This window comes from Antechinus flavipes, chromosome 2 (genome assembly GCF_016432865.1).
Source record: "Antechinus flavipes isolate AdamAnt ecotype Samford, QLD, Australia chromosome 2, AdamAnt_v2, whole genome shotgun sequence".
In the NCBI taxonomy this organism is placed as follows: domain Eukaryota; kingdom Metazoa; phylum Chordata; class Mammalia; order Dasyuromorphia; family Dasyuridae; genus Antechinus; species Antechinus flavipes.
The window spans coordinates 540,014,272-540,039,292 of NC_067399.1; the positions used below are offsets into that span (position 1 = coordinate 540,014,272).

The window sequence follows — 25,021 nt, forward strand, 5'->3', positions numbered from 1 at the left end:
CAAAATGGAGATAGTAATAGTATCTACCTTCTAGGATTGTTAAAAGGATAAAATGAGATAATAGTTGCAATGTACTTTGTAAACCTTAAAGTGTTGCATAAAAGTCAGGTAGCTAAGGCATACAAAATTAGAAAGAATAAAGTGAACAACAAGTACTTACTTGGCTCACAACAAAAATGAAAGGCCTCATTTCTAAATGAGTTGGAAAACTGATGATTAACTATAGCATTCCTACAACTGAAAGGGCAGCTAAGTGGCATTATTACTTAGAAAGAATCATCTTCCTGAATTCAAAACCAGCCTCAAACACTTACTTAGTGGTGTTATACTGGGCAAGTCCCTTAACCCTGTTTGCCTTATTTTCCTCACCTGTAAAATGAGCTGGAGAAGGAAATGATGAACCACGTTAGTGCCTCTTCCAAGAAAACACCAAATGAGATTATGATGAGTGGAAGACGTCAAAAACACACTGAAAAGCCTAGTATCAAATCAAAGAATGTTTTTTAGACACTTGTTCAGTCTGAATACTCCTTTTTAGGTAGTCATCCTGAGTGACAAGCACATAGTTAACAATAGAATCACAAATTAATTCCAATTTGTTTTCCTTTTCTGTGCTTCCTCAGACAGTCCTAAAAGATAAAGGAGGTTGGGAGATATGAGATGTGAAAGAGTAAGGAAGCTCTAGATTGAGAACCAGAAAACCTAGACAGCTTCCTAAAACATCCATCAGTCTGCTATAAATATTGTGGGTCGGAATCTGAGGATAGAGCGGTTGGCAGAGTCCTTGGATTTACTGTATAAAATAGACAGAATCAAGTAACAGAAGTTCTTGATCTCATACAAGCCTATTTTCAAAAGTTTATTTTATACTGAAATGCTTGTGTTATAGATTGTTGTTCAGTCTAGAAATCATTTTCCAGGTGATATGCAACTCAAGCATGTATTTATTATCAAATGTTTCTGCAATCTCTAGTTCTCTACTACCTCACTTTTGTACTAGAATATTCTATGAAGAATAGGTGTTATAAAATACCCTACAAAAAAACTGAAAAGTTCTTGAGAGACAAATGCTGCAGAAGCACTTGATAATATATGCTTGAACTGCCTAACACTAAGAAAGTTCTCTACCACCTCTTCTAAACACTTTTTTGGTTTCCTTGGAAAGGAATTGTGGTCAGAATGACATGCGAGCAGCTAGCATAGCACTCTGCATGTGTAAAAGTTTTGCTTTGCTTTTTAGAGTAAGCTTGCTTTTTTTTTAAAAAAAAAGAATAATTTTGAGTTTTCAGAAATGAATCTTACCGTGTTTCCCCGAAAATAAGACCTATCCCAAAAATAAGCCTTACTATGTAAGATTCCTCTATAATAAGCCCTCCCCCGAAAATAAGCCCTATTGAGATTGCTACTATAGTGAAGGTGATCCCCTGCGCTACACGCTACATTACGGTACCCTCTAAGCGGGAATGAGGGGGCATGATGGAGGATAAAAGGGGCATGATGGAGGATAAAAGAAGAACTCAGGGGGCATCATGGAGGATAGAAGGAGCACTCTGGGAGCATGATGGTTGGTTAAAACATTATTGAGGAGCATGATGGAGTGAAAAAAAGGACTGACAGTCATAATTTTATTATTCTTTCTGTTTTGACCCCCAGGCATGAGTACAAAAAGGAAGAGCTATACTGTTGAGTACAAGAAAGCAATTATAGAGGAGTCACATGGCAAGAATCTTGCAGTTTTCTGTTAAAAAAAAAAAACTTTTGGATCTTCGAATGGTCAGAAAATGGAGAGCAGATTATAATAACCTCAATCAACAGGTGGATGAGGGAAAAGGGAAAAAGTGCAGGTCTGGATCAGGTTGGCAACCCTTATATCCTGACTTGGAGATCCTCATTGGTGAATGGATTGCTGACAGGAGAGCAAAGGCCTTGGTTGTACGCAGGGCTGATATTCAAGCATTTGCCCTTTCAATGGCACCAGAGTTTGAAATGGTCTCAGAAGGATTCAAAGCATCACAACACTGGTTGGACGGTTTCCTTCAAAAGTATGAACTGTCCCTAAGAAGATCAACAACACTGTTTAAGCTGGAAGATGCTGAAGTTATTAAACGTGCACTTGCATCCAAGTCCTTTATTGATAGGATCGACATTTCCAAGTACCAAACCTGCAATATGATTGCTATAGATTTAACTGCAGTGTTTATGGGACAAGGATCTCAAACAACAATTCATCACAGGGGTGCAATGTCAATCTACATTCCCACCACTGGCTATGAAAGTACACGGGTCACCTGTGTTTTGGCAATTCGTTTGGATAGAAAGAAAGCCACACCTCTAATCATCAGTAAGGGCAAGAAAGATAAGATTGAATGTGTATCAAGCATTTACGTTCTTGAAACCGAAAAAACCTGGTGTACACAAGAAGAAAGTGGGTTGATTTAATGCTGCCACTTGTTATGCGAGGTAACCAAAGAGGTCTGATAATCTGGGATTCAGACAGCACTCACCCCACTAAAGAAATGAAGACCTTCCTTGCAGAGAGAAGAATAGATCAAGTAATGATTCCTGCAGGAATGACTGCCTATCTCCAGACCTTTGATATTGCAATAAACAAGCCATTCAAGGACCATTTGCGCATGGAAGTCAATGACTACATTGAAAATAGAATGGAAAGAAATCAGCGTGGAAACTTTGTGAAGCCCTGTCTGCAAGAAGTTGTGACTTGGGTGAAGAAGTCATGGGATAAAATTACTGACAGCTGTGTCGCCAAGGCACTACGAGCAGGTTACCTGGACAAGACATGTTCATTTAAAGAGAGCTATATTGCGGGACATGACAGATTGGGTCCATTTCTTCTGAAGGAAATAGAGGCGCAAGACATCCAGGACGGAATTCAGGTTATGGACACTTATGACAATGTTGTTGAAGAAGATGACATGATCATTATTGAATAAAGGTACCTTTTTTTGTTCACATTTACCTGTTTATTAAAATTGCTGTCAATGTTCATTAAAATAAGCCCTCTCCTGAAAATAAGCCCTCTGGTGTTTTTCTGTCCACAAAAAAATAATAAAACAGTGTCTTATTATCGGGAAAACACGGTAGTAGCTCAGTTTGGAATGACATAGCTAAACAATATGCACAATCAGTAAACCCGCCATAGCAATTCAAATAGCTAAACCTGAATCTGAAAAAAACCAATCATTATTTTCCTTGGGTTGGGGAAGAACATTTGTATAATTTTTCCTTTTTCTGAGCCTCAGTTTCCTAGGCTGAACTCAATGACAGCAAAGATGATTCTGTGACCCCAGACCTTGCCACTATTTAAGCAATCTTCCTCCATGAACTATCTGTTGCATCAAGAGTTAAAGGTTGGTAGAAGCCATAAATTCAACAAGAGTCATACACAAAAGCAAGGAACAAAAGTTTTAGGAAACAAATCTATGTCAGGTTTAACATGGCTGACCTACTTCAATTAAGCAGGAAATCCAAGGTATGACATTAACTGAGACAGTAAGAGTCCCCATAATTCAAGAGTAATGATTGTTAAGCCAGAGACATCTACTAGTCCATGAAATGCATCCCAGCCCTCTTTTTATCTCCTTTACTACAATTATTAAGGATACAGGGTGAGACAGTTGGAAAATTGGAGAAATAGTCAATACTTTTTTTTCTCCTCTGATTCCACTGAACCATAGAATTTCAGAGCTGGAAAGAGCTTTTAAAGTCATCTAGTACAATCCTTACCTAAATCAGGATATCATTTCCCACAAGTGGTCATTAGGCAGCCACATAAAGCTCTAGAAGTAAAAAAAATCTAGATATGAGGCAATTCATTCTAGTTCTGTTCAACTCCAATGGTCAGGAAGTTTTTTCTTACATTAGGCTCCAATCTGCCCCACTAAGTTTCTATTCGCTTTTGGTTCTATCCTCTAGGACAGAATAAATCTAATTCCCTTTCCCACATGAACATCCTTCAGTTAGTTACCTTGCTGTCCCTCTCATATGCCACTGCAAAATTCTCTCTTCTACATGTCAGACAACAGTAAATAGCTCCTTCAATCATTCCTCATGTGACATCTCTAACACCTTGCCACCTATGACATCTTCCTTTAAGTCACTTAAGACTCAATATCCTACATAAAATGAGGCACCTATATTGAGGACTTTTAATATAATAACATGTTCTTTTGGTCAGCAGTCAGAGAGCAGGTCATATTTGACAATCTAATCTCATGGACTGAACCTGGGAATTAAATCCCTCCATTTGCTTATAATTATTTTTCTCCAGATTTCAAGGATGTGAAGGTTTGTTGTTATCCTCTTTGGCTTTATACTATAAAGCATGGTCTTCAAAGTGAGGGCCTCCACATGACATCAAAGAGATCAATTGAAAGAACAGTAATATCCCACAAGTCTGTAATAACCAATCATGCATGGACTTACACCACCTCCTTCAATATCCATTAGACTTTCATACCATCTACTCTGTCCCCCTGCCACTGCAAGCCTTTCTTATCAGTCTACCTCCAATGCTGGCCCTTCAGGAGGGTTATGAACCTAGGCCCAAATTAAAAAAAGCTCAATTCCCCGTAGCCTACCTACTCCCGTATCCCCTCCTGGCTGCCACAGGAGGCCCTCGTGCAGGTAGGTGCTATGTCACTAGGCAGAAAACCTTGTCAGTTACCCTCCTTCTTTTATTCTTCAGTAGAGAGGAGTAATTGACCAGCACAGGATGAGCAGATATGGATAGATTGAGTCTACACTAAAGATCTCATTAGATTAGCCCCACCCTCCAAATCTATCCAGTTTAATGGAAAACTCCACCACTCTCCCAAGGTTCTAGGTCCTTAATTTTCTCCTCATCTATGAGTCCTCAACTGAAACTGTTCTATAAAGTATCATTTTTATATGCCAGTCATTAAAACAAAGTATCAAAATATAATGAAGTTAAAACTTAACCTCTGGAAGCAGCTAGGTGGCGTCCCGTGGATAGAGCACCAGCCCTGAAGTCAGGAGGACGAGTTCAAATCGGGTCTCAGACATTTAACCCTTCTAGCTGTGTGACCCTGGGCAAGTCACTTAACCCCAATTGCCTCCACAAAAACAAAACACAAAAATCCTTAATCTCTGAATTGCTATATACAAGTATTAAATCAATATTTTTAAAAATGAAACATATTTAATCATACTGCTCTCACTAAAATATGAGAAATATTTTATTAAGAAAAAGGCTGCTGTACCATTAAGACTATTTTCAAGATATTCTTTCATCTGTTAAATTGTCTATTTTGTTTCTGTAAGTTTCATGTATGTAATTATTAGTTAGTATTATATGTAAATAATTTATAAAATAAGTAAAAATACAACTGGGGGGGGGGTATCCATGCTAAAAGTGTTTGCTGATAGAGGTGTGCAATTTAAAAGCAGTGGGAACTAGAGTTTGGATTCTAGAGGGTAGAACTAGGGCTAAAGGACCTACAAGGATAGAAGGGCAGAGTTCAATTCAACCCAAGACCATTTTAATAATTGGAAATTCCCTCATCCTAGAAAATCATAATTTCTGGCCTGAAGTCTCCACTCTGATCAGATACCTTCCCCTAGACCTCTATTTAAAGAGTATGCCAAGCCCAGCTAGCTTCATTTCTTTCTGTGGCAAAAATTACAACCAGACTTCCCCACTTTTCTAGCTACCTTTAGAATGTAAGCTCCCTGAGGGCAGCCACAGTCTTTTTTGTTGTTGTTTGTATTTGTATTCCTAGTGCTTATTATAGTCCCTGGCACATACTTAACTATTTGCTGATTGACCAATAAAGGATTGCATGAATGAAAACATTAAGTATTTCCTATATGCAAAGTACTGAGTCTAGGATACAAAATAAAAATTAATACAGTCTCTGCTCTCATGGAGACCTCACTATAATCAGGGAAAGAATATATGTGGGAAATTTTAATTGATTCAGTGAATCAGATACTTAAAGGTCCTATGGTCTTTATGTACAATGGTTACATTAATATGGATAAATAAATAAAAACACAATCATTTTCAATGTTGAACCATTTGACAAAGCCAAGAACTTTAGAATAGATTCACTACAATAGTTGAATTCTTTGTCTCAGTTTCTCCATTAAGAAAAGCTGGATGGCCATTTGCCAAGGCAAGTTTTACAGGATAGTCAGCTTTACAAAGGGTTTGGGCTAAATGACTTCCTAGGTTTTCAACACTAAAATTCTATTTCCCTTTCTGGAAAAGTGATGCTATTACTTTAAACAAATGAAATAGGATTTGAAGAGAAATGAAGTATAACCTAATCAGATGCCAGTAATAGAGTATTAAAGCCCTCAAGAGAACTGGAATTCCACTGTACTTTGCTTTATCTCCAGCTTCCAAGTCAGTAAAATCTTTCTTTTTCTTTCAATAGGAAGTATCTACCTAGCCTAAGGCATACATATTCTTTCTCCCTTGCCCCAGTGATATATGCATTTGCAAGACAGCTGGCTATAGGAGAGATACAATTCAGAACAGGGGGCCTTAAACTTTTTAAATAGGAGGCCAGTTCACTGTCCCGCAGACTGTGGGAGGGCCGACTATAGTAAAAACAAAAACTTTGTTTTGTGGGCCTTTAAAGAAAGAAACTTCATGGTCCTGGATGAGGGAGATAAACATCCTCAGCTGCCACATCTGGCCTGCGGGCCATAGTTTGAGGACCCTTGAAGACCATGGAACAGAGGAAAGAAAACTGGATAATACACAGATTGGACTTATAACTCTGGTCTACTTTATTAGCACAATACTGGAATATATTTCCCAAACAACATATTGTGACACTCACATGTGGCAATATCCTGGATTTCTTCAATGCCTTTTCACTAAAGAAAGGATAAGGGCAGTTTAAGTATTTATAAATATGTAATTTTGCTAGAGACAGAAGGTTGGTTGAACACAGATAGTTCTCCCTCTTTTCCCCTACTTCTCCTTCATGTACCAGAAAATTCACAGGTATCAATGACTAAAAAAGATTACAATATATTCACTCTGATAAAGTGTCTCAACCAGAAGGAAAAAAAAGTTAAATTTTAAGATTTTTTAAACTAGAAATCAAAGCAATGTATTTTTCAAAAAATAAATTCTTACCTCTATGCATTATCTTATGCTTCTCTCTCAGATATGTAAGACCCTTTATTACCTAGTAAAGAAGAAATATGGATATCTATGTTGAAAGTCAAATAAGTAAAAAAATCCACAAATATAAATTCAGTACCATTAAGTTTGAATGGTCAAGAGATGTTATCTAGCAATACAATATTAAGCAAAGATGATAAACAATATAAGGAAATAGGGAGAAAAAGGGCAAAGGTGTGATGGTTTGCTGGATGCAAGTTGGGCAGCTAGAAATATCAGACTGAGAGGAAACTGAAGATAGAGTCAATTGAATTACGATAATAACTAAGCCAAAGAAATAGATGAATATACCAAAAAAATTAAGAATACAGAAAATACATTCTCTCTTATCTTAAAAGTATGGTCAGACTAAAAAGCATTTCTGTAACTTATCTTTAGAAAGAGAATTCATTTTTATTTTCACCACACAAAGTTTAAAAAGGGAGTCACATAAGAAAAGAGAGAAAGAAATACACACACATACTTTTTAATTGAGAGCTCCTACTTTCTTCCTTGTCTTTATTTACTGCCTTAAACAAAATTGCAGGGAAGACAAATACTTACAGCAATGCTAACTTTCCCCAAAATTTGCTCAGGAATTCTTCCAGCTTTCTTAAGGACCTGGTCCAAAGATCCTCCATCCTAAGAATAAAATGACAATATTTAGTGATTTTTGCGTCCAACTTTGTTTCAAATATGTCGAACTAAACGCAAACATTCCTTTTAGATGAAGACAAATCTCCTGTCTGTTCACTTCAATTGATCAGACATCCAACAAAATGTACTAATGGGTCAGTAAGTCATAGACAGAGAAATATATACAACACTGTCTCTTTTGTCATGAACTTACCATTTTATGAAAGCCATAAGACATATACATGAAAAATTTAAACAATAATAAGACTTCATGAATCAAAAGCCACCAAATGAGTAGCATGGATAATACATGCTTGAAGTATGCAAAAAAAAGGAAAGATCGCTCTGAACTGGGGGGGGTCAGAGAAAACCATACAGGAAAAGTGAGAGCTGATGATTTATCACAGAATAAATGATTCATCTTATAATGAGTTATCATAAAGTAAGGATTACTTTATACTCAAAGGAGCTGCATTAATTTGAAATCTAAAATATTAACAGAAGATAACAATCTGTAATCTTTTATCATAATTAAGGAGGTCCAGAAAAAAATTTCACAAAGAGTAATACCAAATATCATATTATCTTCTATCTTTTTCATTTTGGCTTGAAATTTTAGTGGGTGCCAATTCATGAACCTATTCAGACTCATTTGACTTTCGGTGTAACTAATTATTTATACAGTGACAAACCTATTTAATTCCAAATAACCACCATCTGCAAAATGATCCTAAGAAACAAACACAATTCTTAAAGATGACAATAATTTCCTGAAGCTGTAACATGATCACTGAGTCAGTTTTCATCATAAACAACTGAATCACCACCATACATATGGGGCATTATACTAAATACCAGGCTTACAATAAAGCATAAATCTCAATTCCATGCCTGCAGGAGCTTATAGTATTTCCATGCAACAAAGAGATCTTGAAATTAGAAACTCCTTCTCCCCACTCCCCCAAACAAGGACTCTTCAGATAACAAGAAAATCCAAGTTGCAGGTCTCTAGTCAAAGAGCCAGATCAAAAGAGCCAGCACACATTGTCCTTGTTCACACACCCAGTTATCTAATCTCGGTTCTTCTCCATGAGAAGGCCAGGCACCAACCATTTTTCAGGGTTTTCACGCGCACCCAGTGAGTAATGTTGCAGAAATAGCTTTTGAAGGACTTCAAAAACTTAACCAAATCAAAAACAGGCAGTGTTTGATGAGACAAGACAGAGAGATAGAGCTTCAGGACCCAGGTCATATAAGCAGGAAAGACAAATGAGAAGGGTTTGAGCCCCACCTCTGACACTATGGGAGGAAAAAGGGGCAATAGTAGGAAATCTCCCAAGAGACAAACATAGAAAACAAAAGTTTCAAAAAAGTCAGGCTACAAAAAAGGGATAGGATATCTATTTATCTATATCTATCTATCTCACATAAAAATGATGACTAATAAGGCCTTCTGCAATAAGTGTTAAAAAAAAGGTCAGAAGAGAATACTGTCAGTAGAGAGGAGCAGATATTGATCAAGATGACTACAGAGCCATACTATACAGCCTCATTTGTGAATGGAGAAATTGTCAAGTAATTGTAAAAATCAACTATTTTTTGTTCATTATGTTCAAGCATTCTTGGTAATCATAAAACCATAACAAAGGGCAACTCAGCATTAAAATTCTGATTTTTTGAAAGATGCCGTGGTTTAAATTCTAGTATAACACACAGTCAATTTTTGAGCATTTGTTCTAATAGAGAGGGATGGCACTTCTTGATCAACTTTTGCTAGGGTAGGAGGAGCTTGTGCAAATACATAGAGCAGAGATTAGAGGGAAGAGGGAAGAAAAGATAGAGAAGCTAAAAGAAGCCATGGAGACAAATTTAAATTGTATGTCTTTATCCATGCAGAAAAAACTCTTTCTACTTATGTCCTCTTCTAGATTCACAATGTAGTCACATGTCAATTATCTGTTGTAGATTATTCACACACAAAAGATGCCTGTACTGGGCATCCCTACGTATCCTAGTAGATTTATATCCACTTCATTTTTTGGTTTTGATCTTTTAATCTTTATTAATATTTTTAATTACATGTAAAAATTATTTTAACAAGCAAATGAAAGAAGAGGTTAACAAAATGATAACACAAAATAATCCAATGAATTGATAAATAAAACAAAGGGTTGATTTCTTGACAAAATGTTAATCTGACTTTTTACATAATGGAGAACAGATTGCTAGTCTCAAAAATAAAAAGTCACAAGTAAAAAAGAAATAAAGGAAATTATCAAAAATTATTCTGTCCAGTTACATACTAAGAAAATGGAAAATGCAGATAAAATAGATAACTACTTTAAAAAAAATAAAACACTCAAATTGGTAGAAAAATAAACAGAAAACCAAAGACTCAGTTATCAACAATTATATAAACATGCTTTAGGGGCAGTTAGGTGGTGCAGTGGATAATAGCACCAGCCCTGAAGTCAGGAAGACCTGAGTTCAAATTCAACTTAAGACACTTAACACTTCCTAGCTTGTGCCCCTAGGCAAGTCACTTAACCCCAATTGCCTCAGCAATGAAAGAATGAATGAATGAATGAATGAATGAATGAAAGAATAAAAGAATAAATAAATGGGTAAATAAATAGATTAAAATGCTCTAAATTATTAAATGGAAATTAAAAGAACTCTGAATCCTCACATTAGATTGACAAAGGTGATCCCACCCCTCCCCACAAAAAGAATGAAAATGGACACTTGGCCAATGTGGAAAATGTCCACAATGTGGACCTGTGAAATGTTCCATCTATTCTAGAAAGCAATTTAGAATTATATCTCAAAAAAAATCACTAAATTGCTTATATCCTTTGACCCAATAATGACACTACTAGATTTATATTATACCCAAAAGTCATCATATGTACAGAAATATTTACTGTATTACCTTTAAGTGTAGCAAAGAACTGGAAAAGTTAGGAGGAAGGCCTGAATAAATTCTGACATATAAATGTAACAGGTATAAAAAAAAAATGAAAGAAATAGGCTTAAAGACTCCAGGGAAGATCTGTATGAATTAACAGAATGAAATGAATAATCTATAATTTACATTAAAAACAACAACAACATTGAAAGACTTAAAAATACTAATTAATGAAATCAGCAATCTTCATTACAGACTGATAGAAGTATGATAAATGAAAACCGCAGAATGAGATATATTTTTCTGGATGTAACCAACAGAGAATTATTTTCCTTTAACATACTTATTTGACACAAGAAGAATCTTTTTTTTCTATTTTGTGGAGAAGCATGAAAAATAAGAGGTAGAGGAGAGTAAGTTATACTGGCAGATGTTATATAGAACATAAGAAAACAAAAAAAGTTATGTATATATTTTAGATTGTGAATGTATATTCATTATTTACATATTTTCACATAAATCATGTTGTGAGAGAAAAATCAAAACAAAAGGGGAAAACCAAGAGAAAGGAAAAAAAAAAACCAAAAAAGTGAAAATACTATGTTTTGATGTGCTTTTAATTTCCATAGTTTCTCTCTGGACGTGGATATTGCCTTGGATCACTGAATTGCTGAGAAAAACTAATGTCTATCACATTTGATCATCAAACAATTTTGCTGTCGCTGTGCACAATGTTTTCCTGTTTTTGCTCACTTCACTCAGCATCTGTTCATGTTTTTAAGTCTCTCCAGGTCTTTCTGAAATCAGCAAACAGGCTGATCATTTCATACAGAAAAATCATACTCCATTACTTTCAATTACCACAATTTATTCACTCATTCCTTAATTGATGGGCATCCACTCAATTTCCACTTCTCTCCCACCACAAAAAAAACTGCTGGTTGCATTGGTTGCATTTTTGCACATGTAGGTCCTTTTTCCCCCTTTAATAATTTCTTTGGGATAATGACCCAGTAGTGGAACTTCGGGATCAAAAGTCTGATAGCCCTTTGAATGTAGCTCCAAATCTCTCTCCAGAATGATTGGATCAGTTCACAACTCTACCAATAATGCATTAGTGTCCCCACTTTCCCCATATCCCCTCCAACATTTATCATTATCTAAAAAGTTTTTTTTTTTAATTAAAAAGATATATTGCCATTCTTTTCTGGGTAAATGGCAAGGAAAGAAGAAATGGAGGGAAGGAGGGAAACAGGAACAGAGGGAGGAAGGAAAGAAAGGAAAAAGGGAGGGAGGGAGGGAAGAAGAAAAGAAAGGAAGGAAAAGGGAGTGAGGAAGGAAGGAAGAAAAGAAAGAAGGGAGGGAGAGAAAATGGAAGGAAGGAGGAAAGAAGAAAGGAAGGGAGGAAGAGAGAGAAGGAAGGGAAAGAGGGAAGAAAAAAAGGAAGAAGGGAGGGAAAGAGGGAGAAGGGAAGGAGGGAGGGAAGGAAAAAAGAACGGAGGCAGGGAGGAAGGGAATAAGGAAAGGAGAGAAAGAAGGAAAATTTATTAAGTACTTTCTATGTGCCAGGCACCGTTCAAAGCATTTTACAAATATTCTATCATTTGATTCTTACCACAATCCAGGAAGATAGATGCTAATTATTATTTCCATTTTACATTTGAAGGGATTTAAACGTGAGTATCTCCCTCATTCCAGGTCCAGCACCCTATCCACTAAGACATCTAGGAGCCTCTAATAGAAAATAGCTCAAAATGAGAGGCCACAATGTCAAAACGAAATTTAAAACAAAAAAAATTTGCTGGATAAGTCACAATGAGAATCAAGTACTAACTATACTAACCTTCCCACCTTTCCAAATCTCTATCACTGTTGCTAAGGACCTTGCTGAGTAGAATAAAACTGCCTAAATTATACTTATTTTTAGCAGCTAATTATAATCTAAGTTAATAGTGCCTTTGTGAAGGTTCTATAAAAGAAGCAAATGCTTTATGAAAATATTAGTTCAAAAACTCTTACAATAGAAGTATCTACTTATAAGATGAGTCCCAGTTTCACCACTTCAGCAAGGCTTTGAAGCACTGAAAGATATCATTAGTCAAATTCTATACTTGGACTGGAAGGACTTAAAACAAATTTATAGCTAAAGGCAACTACAAGGTCTTGATGTTTGGTGATATTCTTAACTTTTGAGGAGATTTCTTTTTTAGAATGGAGAGGACCAGAGATTATTCACAAGAATTATTTCTGATGTGCAGAACCAGGAGATCATTATATACCTCAACAATGATACTGTTTGAGGATGTATTCTGATGGAAGTAGATCTCTTCGAGAAAAGAGAGCTAATTCAGTTTCAACTGATCAAAGATGAGCAGAAGCAGCTACACCCAAAGAAAGAACACTGGGAGATGAATATAAACTGGTTGCATTTTTGTTTTTCTTCTCGGATTATTTATACCTTCTGAATTCAATTCTCCCGGTGCAACAAGAAAACTGTTCGGTTCTGCACACGTATATTGTTTCCAGGATATACTGTAACCTATTCAACATGTAAAGGATTGCTTGCCATCTGGGGGAGGGGGTGGAGGGAGGGAGGGGAAAAATCGCAGCAGAAGTGAATGCAAGGGATAATGTTGTAAAAAATTACCCTGACATGAGTTCTATCAATAAAAAGTTATTTTAAAAAAAATTTTTTTGTCAAATACAAAAAAAAAAAAAAAAAAAAGAATTATTTCTGAGATTCTCAAGAAAAGGTATAAGATCAAATATTTCATGTATGTAGGAAAAACCTCTGTCTCAGACCACTCAAGTACTTCCCAGAATTGTGAGGATCAAATGAGGTAATAATTGGAAAGTTCTTAGCACACTGCCTACTAGTAAATGCTAGTTGTTATTATCATTAGCTATTATGGCTCAGATGTTATGACTTCAACAATGCCTCCAATGGTTGATTTTGAAATATTGAAAAAAATGACTTCAGTGAGAAGTAGAATCACAATATTAATTAGACTGTAAATTCTACAAGGGCAGGATCAAATCTCATTCAAATAGGTAGTTGAAGTAGACACAGCAGACTTAATTTAAAATCATCCTTTAAATCCTTAATTAAACTTATTAGTTGTGTGACCCTGAGCAAGTCACTTATTCCTGTTTGCCTCAGTTCTTTATCTAGAAAATGAGGTGGAGAAGGAAATGGCAAACCACTTCAGAATCTCTGCCAAGAAAACAATGGGGCAAGAAAGAGTCAGATATAATTGAAAAACAATTGAACAATAACAAAACCCTGGACAACTGGATCACAACCTCTCTTAGTTTCCCCATGTAAAATGGGAATAAAAACAACACCCACTTCTCATAGGATTGCTGTAGAAATAAAGAGATAATATATATAAATCTCTTTGCAAATTCCAAATCTCTATATGAAGTGGTTAAGTTTTTTGTGTCACAAAGGCCTAAGAATCACTTCTCAGAATATTTTTTTAAATGTATAAAATACATAGGTCCTGGTCATTACACTTTCCCCAGCAGAGCTTAAAGAGAAGGAAGGTTGCTTTTGTCTGTAAAAGCTTCCTGGTTCATGTTCATCACTTTCCTTCTACTTCAGTTTCTACTCATTTGCCAATTCACACATTTGCATCCAAAATTTACATGCCAGGGTTGAAGATTGTGAAGATTACACAGAAGTGTGTAAGAAAACAAAAGGACAAAAAATGATTCACATTCCCTCCACCATCCCAAGGGGAGGCTAAGGTCCAACTAAATGATAAAAAAATAATAATAATCACTTCATGGTAAAATAGAAGTGTGCTTACAAGCTGTCTGTAAAGGACTGCTTTATTATTGAGGGAATGAAGGAGTGGATTATACAATGACTCTTGAACTAAGGGTCTATTTCCACAGAAAACTACTTCTCTCCTGGATAAGCAAGAGAGAATATTCTGAATAACCTGTAGACACACAGAAAATGCTTCTAGATTCTACCTTCCATATGGCACCAACAAAAGCTGACAGCTGTCTGGAAGAAGTCATATAGCACATCTTGATCATTTAAGATAATGGGAGAATTAAACAAACAAACAAAAAAAGCCCACACCAAAACTAGAACACTGGCGGGAGAGGATCTCTCCACACTTTAGTGGTCTAGAAACTTCTTCCCCCATGTCAGTGCTAGCTCAAATATAATTAAGGGGGAAATAAAAACAGTGCAAAATAGTAAAAGAAGGCACTGGAAACTATTTGCTGCTGATTTTCCCAAGTACTTCATTATGTCAACATTTCCTTATTTGTTGGGATAGAAGAGAACAAAGGAGAAGACACTGATGAGAACTCTGATGATTTGTCTATCTCTTATCAATGGTGAGAGCAAAGACATGTAGATAGCAAGGAGCCCAACCTCTCCCACACCAGTTACCTAACTAGAGTGTTGAACCAAAGTTCCCTTTTAATGTACAGACCCAGTTTCTCCAATTGTCCTATTCAGTTATTCTGCCTCAGGTTATAACCTTTCCTCTTAATGTTTGATGAGATAAAAATCTATCTCAGTTGCTCTGCCCCAAAATCCCAGGTTGTAACCATTCCCTCTTAAATGATTGATGAAATATCTTTATATCTTTAGATTATGACATTCCTTCTTAATGTTTGACAGGATAAAGGTTTATCCATTTTAGATATCATTAGAATATCAGTAACCTCTCCAGTACCTCCCTCCATAATGTCATCCTAGGGGCCTCCCCCCTCCCCCAATTGGGTTATCCCCACCCAGGTGCCTCCCCCATTGTGTCATTGTTCTTGTTATCCTATGAAAGGCTTGCCCCTCTGATGCTTCAGGGGTGGACTCTTTGAGACAATAGTCTTGTCCAGCCCTGGGACCAACCATGGATCCATTGGTCCCAGTATCTCTCTCCATTTAATAAACTATTGAATTGGTCTCTAATCTCTGTCTTGCTCAGTTTCTTCGGCATTACAAGAGTTGGCCCACTAGTCTTTCGGAGAAGTCAGCCCCACTTACCATATGCTCCATGCAGATACTGATCTCCCCATCGCTGTAAAACGCCCCATAAAACCCTACAATATATGGAGAGTTGCACTCATGCAGGACTTGCAGTTCCCGTATAATCTGGTTCCGAATTGCTGGCTTGATCTCCAGATGAATTAACTGTTAAGAACAATAACAACTTGGAATCACCTTCATAACTGGTAAAGCTTTTTAATAGGAACAAAAATTTGTTTTAAAAAACGGAAAACAGAGACAAGTTTTCATAAATGTTCACCCACCTGAAGCACCAAATACTAAAGCACAGAACAGCAAGACTTATATTTGTGATATTAAGTACTAAATAAAGGCTGTACTATTATGTTCTGAGAATCTGGAAATGGGTGTGGAGAGGCTGGAAAGGGGCTGAAGATAACCTCTTCCAAGAAACATGGAAGTAGAAGTATTTAATTGATGCAGCTGGGGAGCACTTCATTTGTTTGGAGAAGGCAAGAGAAATGGGGAACCTCTCTGAATAGATGGATACAAGCTCTTTGGGGTTTCCCTTTGGACTGAGAATAATACTTTGTTAGGATTGGTTCTAGGCCATACATTGACTTTACTCTCAACTATAGAAAATGCAAGAACTGCCCAACTTCCTTGTTAGCAACTTTTTTTTGTTGTGCCTTACATCTTTTGCTTTAAAAACTCAAATATTTGAGTCAGCTAGATTGTGCAGTGGATAGAATGCCAGCCCTGAAGTCAGGAGGACCTGAGTTCAAATCTGGCTTGAGACTTAACACTTCCTAGCTATGTGATCCTAGGCAAATCACTTAACCCCAATTGCCTCAGCAAAGAAAAAACAAACAAACCCTCAAATATTTAAATCCATTCAACAGATACTCATTTAGCAAATGCTGAGAACATGCTTCTAGGCATGTGCTGAGAAAGAAACTAAAGAAATACAAAATGTAGTCCCTGTCCTCCACTAACTTTCAGCTTAGCTAGAGACAAAACACACATACATGAAAATAGGTAATATACATTGTCTCTTACTATTAGTTAAATATCAAATGAATGGGAAAAATAGTATTCTAGAAATTCACAGAAAGGTAAATGGGAGCTGAAACCATCTTTGAGTTTCCTGAAGGAGGCTAAGAATTATCTCAACCTTTTAGACTTAGGGAATGACATGATTAAAGGCACAGAGGTAGTAGTGAATACTGGATATTTAAGAAATCAATGAAAAGATTAACCTTGCTGGAGAAGAGAGTATGCTGGGGAGCAGTGAGAGATATGGTTGTATAATAAAAAATGAGGCCAAAACAGTAAGGATCTCAAGTAAAAAGCAAAGCAATATGGACTTCCTTCTGGAGAAAATGAAGAGCCCCCAGAAGTTAGTTTTTTATGTATTAAGTATTTGTATTTTAATTAGGGAAGAATTATAACATCTATGTTTCTGGAACACTTGTATAATCATAATGTGCAAGATGCCTGAAAAGGGTTTCTTCTAAAATGGGCAATAGCAACTAAATGAAATGAAGTCTGCCACTCACAATAAACAGATTGTCCACAAAAAGCAGGACAAAAGGAAGCAGAGAATAGATCTAATTCAATTTAACCAAAATATGCATTAAATATATGTGCAGAAATAATCCTACACACTCACGTGATGTGTTGTAATTAATACCACAGCCATGACTAAAAATCCAGGTATCCCAACTCCTAATCTAATCTGTTTTCCATTTTAATCCCTCTCTACCAATAAAGTTTCCAGGAAGATCAAAGGTATATGGAATGACCTACAATGTGGAGCCAGCCAAATCTCTAGATTTAAATCTCATATACAAAAGTTAAGGCATGTCCCTTGTTCACATAAAGGTTACAGTAGGGAAAAATGACACACAGATATCATGTATTTTGTATTATTGCTATGTGCATAAAAAATGCCAAAGTATTATGTGACATACAGCCTGGAGGTTTGGGGGGAAGAGGGTCATTCCTACAGGATCAAAAAGGTTTCACAGAAGGATAACAAGCTGAGTGAGAATTTTTAAATGGCTCTGGCTCAGAAAGCCACAAAACTCACCTTCCTTGCCATGATTAGGCCAGAGGGTTTGTGGGAAACTTTGAACACCACACCACCATTCCCAGCTCCCAGTTCACTGATCTTCTCAAAGTCATCATCCTTCAGCTCACCCACTTTCTGTTTCTGGGTGAGAAAAGCCTCCAGACGCTTGCGCTGCTGTTCATCAAGTTCTAATTCCTCCAGCTTCTTCTGCAGCGCCTCAAGGTTGGTCCTGCCCCACAAGAGACAGACATACACAGTGAGAACTCTCCCAGTGGAACAGCCCATTAACCTTACTGGAAAATAAACTGAAATCAACCATGAGTCCCATCTCTTAGGTAGAGGAGATAGAACAGCACAGGAAAGAGAGACCCAACCTTGGAGCCAGGAGACTCAGATTCAACTCTAGTTTCTGTATTATGTGACCCCAGATAAGTCAGCCCTAGAAGCCCTGTAGAACAAGGAGGTCAGAGTAAATGATACTTACAATGCCATTTAGTTCTAACATATTAAGATTCTAATCATCAAGGGTGAGACCAATGCCTGGGACCTGTATCATATTCATATAAAAAGCACTGGACAAAATGATAGATCCTCGATTTTTACAAGGGTAAAAGCAATGTTGATTTTACTACTTTCCTCCCTGGGTAACTAAGGGGGGGGGAGGGGGAGGTGTTCAAACAAAACTCAAAAGGATCACTTGGAATCGATTGGGAGCCTTTACGATGTGTCTAGGATGTATGTTGAGTATATATGTGTGCTTCATAGGCTCACAAAGTGTGCACTTTGTTCCATTTTTTTCAGACCCTATCCTCAAAAGAAGTCCATCATAATGTTTTGAAAAACTCATCAAACAGACAACTTTTAAATTACAACTAATTGTGTGATAGTTACTGTGGAAACCTCAGCAAGGCCACATGGAAAGTCTGATTTTTACAGACAACAGCTGAAAGAAATGCTCAATAAAACTAGTAAATGGGAAAACTATCAAAATAACATCAGCAACAGCCAAGTGAGGAAGAGATTATGTTCTTCTTGCAAAGAAAGCAACTGTTCTTATACAAAGTTAGAAACAACTCCCTGAGAGTTCTTGGTACTGATACACTCCAGACATACATTAATAATGACTCAGAGCAGTTCATAATCATTCATTATGATGTTGCCCCAACTCCCTACTTGGCATGTCTGACAAGGAGGAACGAATTCTAATTTAATCATTTTTCTTGCTGAGAACATCTGCAAAGATGAGGGGAAAGTGATTATATCACTGTCAGGTAGAGAATGTTGGGCTTACTCATATGAAAGAGTGTTCCAAATCATTATTGATCAGAGAAATGCAAATTAAGACAACTCTGAGATATGACTACACACCTGTCAGATCAGCTAAGATGACAGGAAAATATAATGATGAATGTTGGAGGGGATGCGGGAAAACTGGGACACTAATGCATTGTTGGTGGAGTTGTGAAGGAATCCAACCATTCTGGAGAGCAATCTGGAATTATGCCCAAAAAGTTATCAATTTGTGCATACCCTTTGATCCAGCAGTGTTTCTATTGGGCTTATATCCCAAAGAAATACTAAAGAAGGGAAAGGGACCTGTATGTGCCAAAATGTTTGTGGCAGCCCTGTTTGTAGTGGCTAGAAACTGGAAAATGAATGGATGCCCATCAATTGGAGAATGGCTGGGTAAATTGTGGTATATGAACGTTTTAGAATATTATTGTTCTGTAAGAAATGACCAGCAGGATGAATACAGAGAGGCTTGGAGAGACTTACATGAACTGATGCTAAGTGAAATGAGCAGAACCAGGAGATCATTATACACTTCGACAACGATATTGTATGAGGATGTATTCTGATGGAAGTGGATTTCTTTGACAAAGAGACCTAACTGAGTTTCAAGTGATAAATGATGGACAGAAGCAGCTACACCCAAAGAAAGAACACTGGGAAACGAATGTGAACTATTTGCATTTTTGTTTTTCTTCCCGGGTTATTTTTACCTTCTGAATCCAATTCTCCCTGTGCAAGAAGAGAACTGTTCAGTTCTGCACACATATATTGTATCTAGGATATACTGCAACATATCTAACATATATAAAACTACTTGCCATCTAGGGGAGGGGGTGAAGGGAAAAAAAATCAGAACAAAAACGAGTGCAAGGGATAATGTTGTAAAAAAAAATTACCCTGGCATGGATTCTGTCAATATAAAGCAATTATTAAATAAAATAAAATAAAATATAAAAAAAAAAGAGAGAGAATGTTGGGCTTGAGCTTTGTATGTTTTTCTCCTTACTATGTCCCTTCCTCCCTTCATATTCTTCTCCTGTACAGCTGAGACAGACAGGTAGAATAATCAGGGCACTTTTAGAAATGTAAGGGGGAGGGCGGGAGGATGGTATAATGGGAAAAAAAAAACACAATAGACCAAGAGCTGGGGTACCTGGATTTTAGTCATCACACTGGGTATTAACTACAACACCATGAGCAAGTCAATTTTTTTTCTGGAAACTTCATCTGTTAAAGATGAAGGTCATTAGCCCCACCCCCCACCCCCAATTCTATGATTTCTAAAGTCACTATACATCTCTCAGTCTGTTTCTTCATTTGCAAAATGGGGACAATATATCTTCACTGGGTTATGATGAGGAGCAAATAAGAATATAGATAAAAATCACACTCTGAAAAGGTAGAAGCATTATATTACTGTAAAGGAACACCACCATCGTTGCTAAACAGATATAGAAGCTTCTGAATGATGAATATATTTGAAAATTTAAAAATCCAATCCAGGAAACAGTACACTTTCCAAAGGAAAAAAAAAACAAAAACAAGATACTCCCTGCATAGGAAAGTTTCTATAATAAAATGGCCTTTAAGTCCCTTCTACTCAACTAACCCCAAGTTACTGACTTCAACTCGATTTACCTTCCCCTCAATACCCCAAATAGTTGACAAACTCTGTAGTTGTCTTCCTTCTCTTCCTCCCACCCATTCTCACTATCCCTCAGGTTCCCCAAGTGTCCACAGTTCCAGCTGAAATGGGCAGATAAATACATAAGAAGAAAAAGAGAAAAGGTACAGTAACACCCTCCTATTCTCATTCATTCTCCCCCACCTCCCTCCCTTTCTCTCTCTCCCCCACACTGCACACCCACATCTACTTCTTCTCCAGACAACAGCTGTGGCCAGTTCTATCATGTTCACCACAACATAGATAAAATAGACCATTGTTAGCAAAAATTATGCACATGGCTGCCTTGCAGTAAACACAGTTCACTGAGATACAAGAAAATTATATACTCACACTAGGAGACTGGAGAAAAACCCAAGAGCTGTCATTTGGGCTCTGAAAACACCAAAGACAAAGTGAAACAAATGGAAAAAAGGTGGATCCTATGAACACAGACACATCTCTCTTCCTTCTCATCTACCTGTTAAGTCTGAACACTCCACCTCATCTATAATCTTTCCTTTACAGCTAATGGACTCCATAGAGACATAACATATAAAGAATGTCAGCTCTGCAAGGGCTCTCTGTGGTCTTCATCTCATGAGACCCAAAAGGGAATTGGTCTGCCAGGGTCACTATGAATTGTATCATTGGGTCTTTTAGAACCCAGTGCAAGGAACTTTCAGCCCAGAGCTCTTTCTGCCACACCCCAAAGACATCTGCAACCAGGTGACCACACAAAGTTCTTAAAAGCTAGTCAAATAAATGCTTAAGGTAAAATGGAAATGAATACCCAATGTGTTAATAATTAATGAGACAAGCATAACAATGGTGCCTTCCAAACCCACAAACCACAAAAAGGCCCTGGCTGGTTGCCAGATGCTGCCCAGTTGGAGCAAATCCAAATCATCCTTTCCTTTGGACTTAGTGACAAACTACCTAATGGTATGAAAAATATAAACGCTTAAGGAAATGATGGAGAGATGCAGAGAAATTCAAGAATCATCGCACTGAAAAAGAAAAAAATTAAGGAAGGAAGAAAGGTCATTTAGCCTAAATTCCCTGTTTTGTAAATTGAGATCTAGATTGATATAATATGATTTTGTGTTCCCCTGATTTTTTTTTTTTGGGGGGGTTATGTTCTGGCAATCTGATTCCAAACTAAATGATTTTAATCTTAATGCCTTTCTTCTAAGTTTATCTTTAATTTATCCTGTGTATATCCTGTGTTGGTTTGGCCAAGCCCACCCCCAACGTGGGAATTCTTTTGTTCTGATAATCTGTCTGATTTGGAATAGATCACTTCAGCAGATAACTTCTGGCCTTAGGATAGTCCCACAGCTCAAACTCCTGAGACAACAGTGAACAGACCCCTCCTCAGTTCATTACTGTCAGATAATCTGTCAATAAGAAACAAATTCCGGAGACCACTTTTCCACCCTACCTATGGTCCATGGAATTAGCATGTCAATGATAGAAAATTATATAAACATGTCTCCTTGCTTCTGTTTCTCAGCTAAATTCTTTTGGAAATTTAGCCCACTTTGTAATGGCATTACAATTACAATAAACTTTGCCCCTTGTCTTGGAATGGGTTCAAGCCTACAAATTCTTTGTAGACACCTCGCAACACGAGTCTATGACCCCAAACTCTGGGGTACCCTTCCCAATCTCAATAATTTGCCCAATATAATAGCAGTTACTTATTTTCCACTGAAGCTACAAAAGTAGGAAAATAAGTACAAACTAATATTTCCAGCAAAAAGGTCCTGTCCATCTCCCATCAATTCACATTACATAAATTTTCACCTATTTTAATGAGACATTAGGCCGAGCCTAGAGTTAATTTTACAGAACTAACCCTGTCCCAGAACCAGCCACCAACAGATATTAGGTATTATTTGGCCTTTATATATTGCAGAGTAGTTTCAGGTATGCTTCTCCTCTCCAGGCATTATGTTTCATTTGGAATGGTTCAGTTCCACAAATTTGAGAGGAAAAGCTTTAAATCTTTTATACTTATCATCAATCCCAGAAGTAGGTTTAAGAATTGTTTTCTGGAATAGTGACAATGATGCTTTTGTGAGCACCTACACACCTGTCAACTTGGAGGAGAAAAGTAGGCGGCCAGTCATGATTTGCATGATCAACCACTGTCAAAGAGTCATGCAAAAAAAAAAAAAAAAAAAAGGTAGGAAAGCAGACTCAATTGTGAAAGTGGCTGTGCTAAAATTTTAGCAAGGTGAATAAATATCTTTCCATACTGTTCTCCAAAAGAAGGAAGTATGAACTGATGGAAAAGAATACCAAAAAGGACATAAAAAACATTATCTAAGCAATTTATAATCAGAAAAAGAGGCTGGTTAGGTGGTGAAATCAACCAATAGATTTACTAAGAACATACTATGTGCCAGGCACTAGGCTGAGCTGGACATAAATGGATATTGAAAAGAAGAGACTGGATAGACTGGAGAAATGAAATCCCTCATAAAACCCAGAGAAAGCAAAGTATTACCCAGGAGAAGAAGGTGGTCAAGAGTGTTGAATAATTCCAAGAAAGTTGAGGACCTATCAGTTCCAGTATAAAAAAAAAATCCTTCTGGAATTCAAAGCTCTCTGAAACCTAACCCCCTCTTGCTTTTCCAGTCTTCTCAACCCTAACTTTCCACTCTCGATTCAGTAACACTAGCTACCCCGATGTTCCAAGAAGGGCATTCCATCTCTTGGCTCCAGGCCACTGTGTCTGAACATCCTTCAGGCCTAGAATGTCCTCCCTCCTCCTGATTCCTTTAAATCCCAATTAAAATTCCATTTTTGACAGGAAGTCTTTCCAAATATCTCTTAGTTCCAGGGCCTTCACTATTTTAATTATTTCCTATTTAACCAGTATATAGTTTGTATATATTTATTTGCTTGTTGTCTCCTCCACTGATTTGAGCTTCTGGGAGGGCAGGGCAGAGCCTCTGGTCTTTTTTGTATCCTAAGGGCTTAATACAGTGTCTGGCATTTAGTGGGTACTTAATAAAAGTTTATTGCCTGACTAAATGATTTTAACCTTAATGTCTTCCTTCTAAGTTTATCTTCAATTTACCCTGCATATCTTGTTTCCATGTCCATGTCATTGTTTTGACGCTGTCTTCTCCATTAGACTGCATTCTTTAGAGCAGGGATGTTTTTTTTCCCTTTAAATTTCCCAGAATTTAGCACAATGCCTAGCACACTGTAGACATCTAATAAATGCTTGCTGACATGACTTGTCAATGTCTAATAGCTTAGAAAAGTCCTCAAGGGAATGAAAACTTGATAATTTGGAAACAAGTGTGCAAACTGGCAGAGTAAAAAAGAGTATATGAGAAGAAAACTAGATTAGATGGTTACTCATGGCTTTTATTTCAATTTGAGTAAGAACAGTTATTAAAACATCATGAAAATTACACTGAGGTTAATCCTAGAGGTTCAGTTCTGTCAGTCTCTCTGGGCCCTCTGCCCCAGCAGCGGGCCTCCTTCCCTACCAGCAGACCTGTCCTCTTCAAACCTCCAGGTAGGCAGCCCACCTTCCCTCTCCTCCACGCTGAACTGAGGGCTTTCTCTCTCAGCATTGGGTGTGGGTCTGTCTCTTCCCCACTCCACCTTCCTTTCTATGCAGTATTTCTCCACTCAAGCTAAGTTCTTTGAGGGCAAGACGTATCTTTCTTTTTGCTTTTGTATTTTTGCTATATATATATATTTTTTGCTACTTGTATTTCCAGCATTTTGGACTAGGTTTAGTAAACTCTTAATATAAAAATGCTTGCTTGTGGTGTTTTTCTTCTTGAAAATATAATGGTTCTCTCTGGGAGTAGGTTTCTTGGGGAGGTAGCCTTAGTATTTTTTTTTAATTTTTATTTAATAATTACTTTATATTGACAGAATCCATGCCAGGGTAATTTTTTTTTTACAACATTATCCTTTGCACTCATTTCTGTTCCAATTTTTTTCCCCTCCCTCCCTCCACCCCCTCCCCTAGATGGCAAGCAGTCCTTTATATGTTGGATATGTTGCAGTATATCCTAGATACAATATATGTTTGCAGAACCGAACAGTTCTCTTGTTGCATAGGGAGAATTGGATTCAGAAGGTATAAATAACCTGGGAAGAAAAACAAAAATACAGATAGTTCACATTCGTTTCCCAGTGTTCTTTCTTTGGGTGTAGCTGCTTTTGTCCATCATTTATCAATTGAAACTCAGTTAGGTCTCTTTGTCAAAGAAATCCACTTCCATCAAAATATGTCCTCATAAAATATCGTTGTCGAAGTGTATAATGATCTCCTGGTTCTG

The 25,021-nt window shown here is 37.1% G+C and overlaps 1 protein-coding gene across 1 annotated transcript in view; it reads right to left on the bottom strand.

Moving 5' to 3' along the window:
* Positions 1-25,021, bottom strand: part of MAP2K1 (mitogen-activated protein kinase kinase 1) — a 99,334-nt gene that overhangs the window by 33,780 nt on the left and 40,533 nt on the right. Inside the window, exons 2-5 of the mRNA XM_051980812.1 lie at positions 17,765-17,975; positions 15,712-15,858; positions 7,724-7,801; positions 7,133-7,184 (exon numbers count right to left, since the gene is read on the bottom strand). Of these exons, the coding sequence (XP_051836772.1) occupies positions 7,133-7,184; positions 7,724-7,801; positions 15,712-15,858; positions 17,765-17,975 (488 nt within the window). The remainder of the gene's footprint in view (positions 1-7,132; positions 7,185-7,723; positions 7,802-15,711; positions 15,859-17,764; positions 17,976-25,021) is intronic.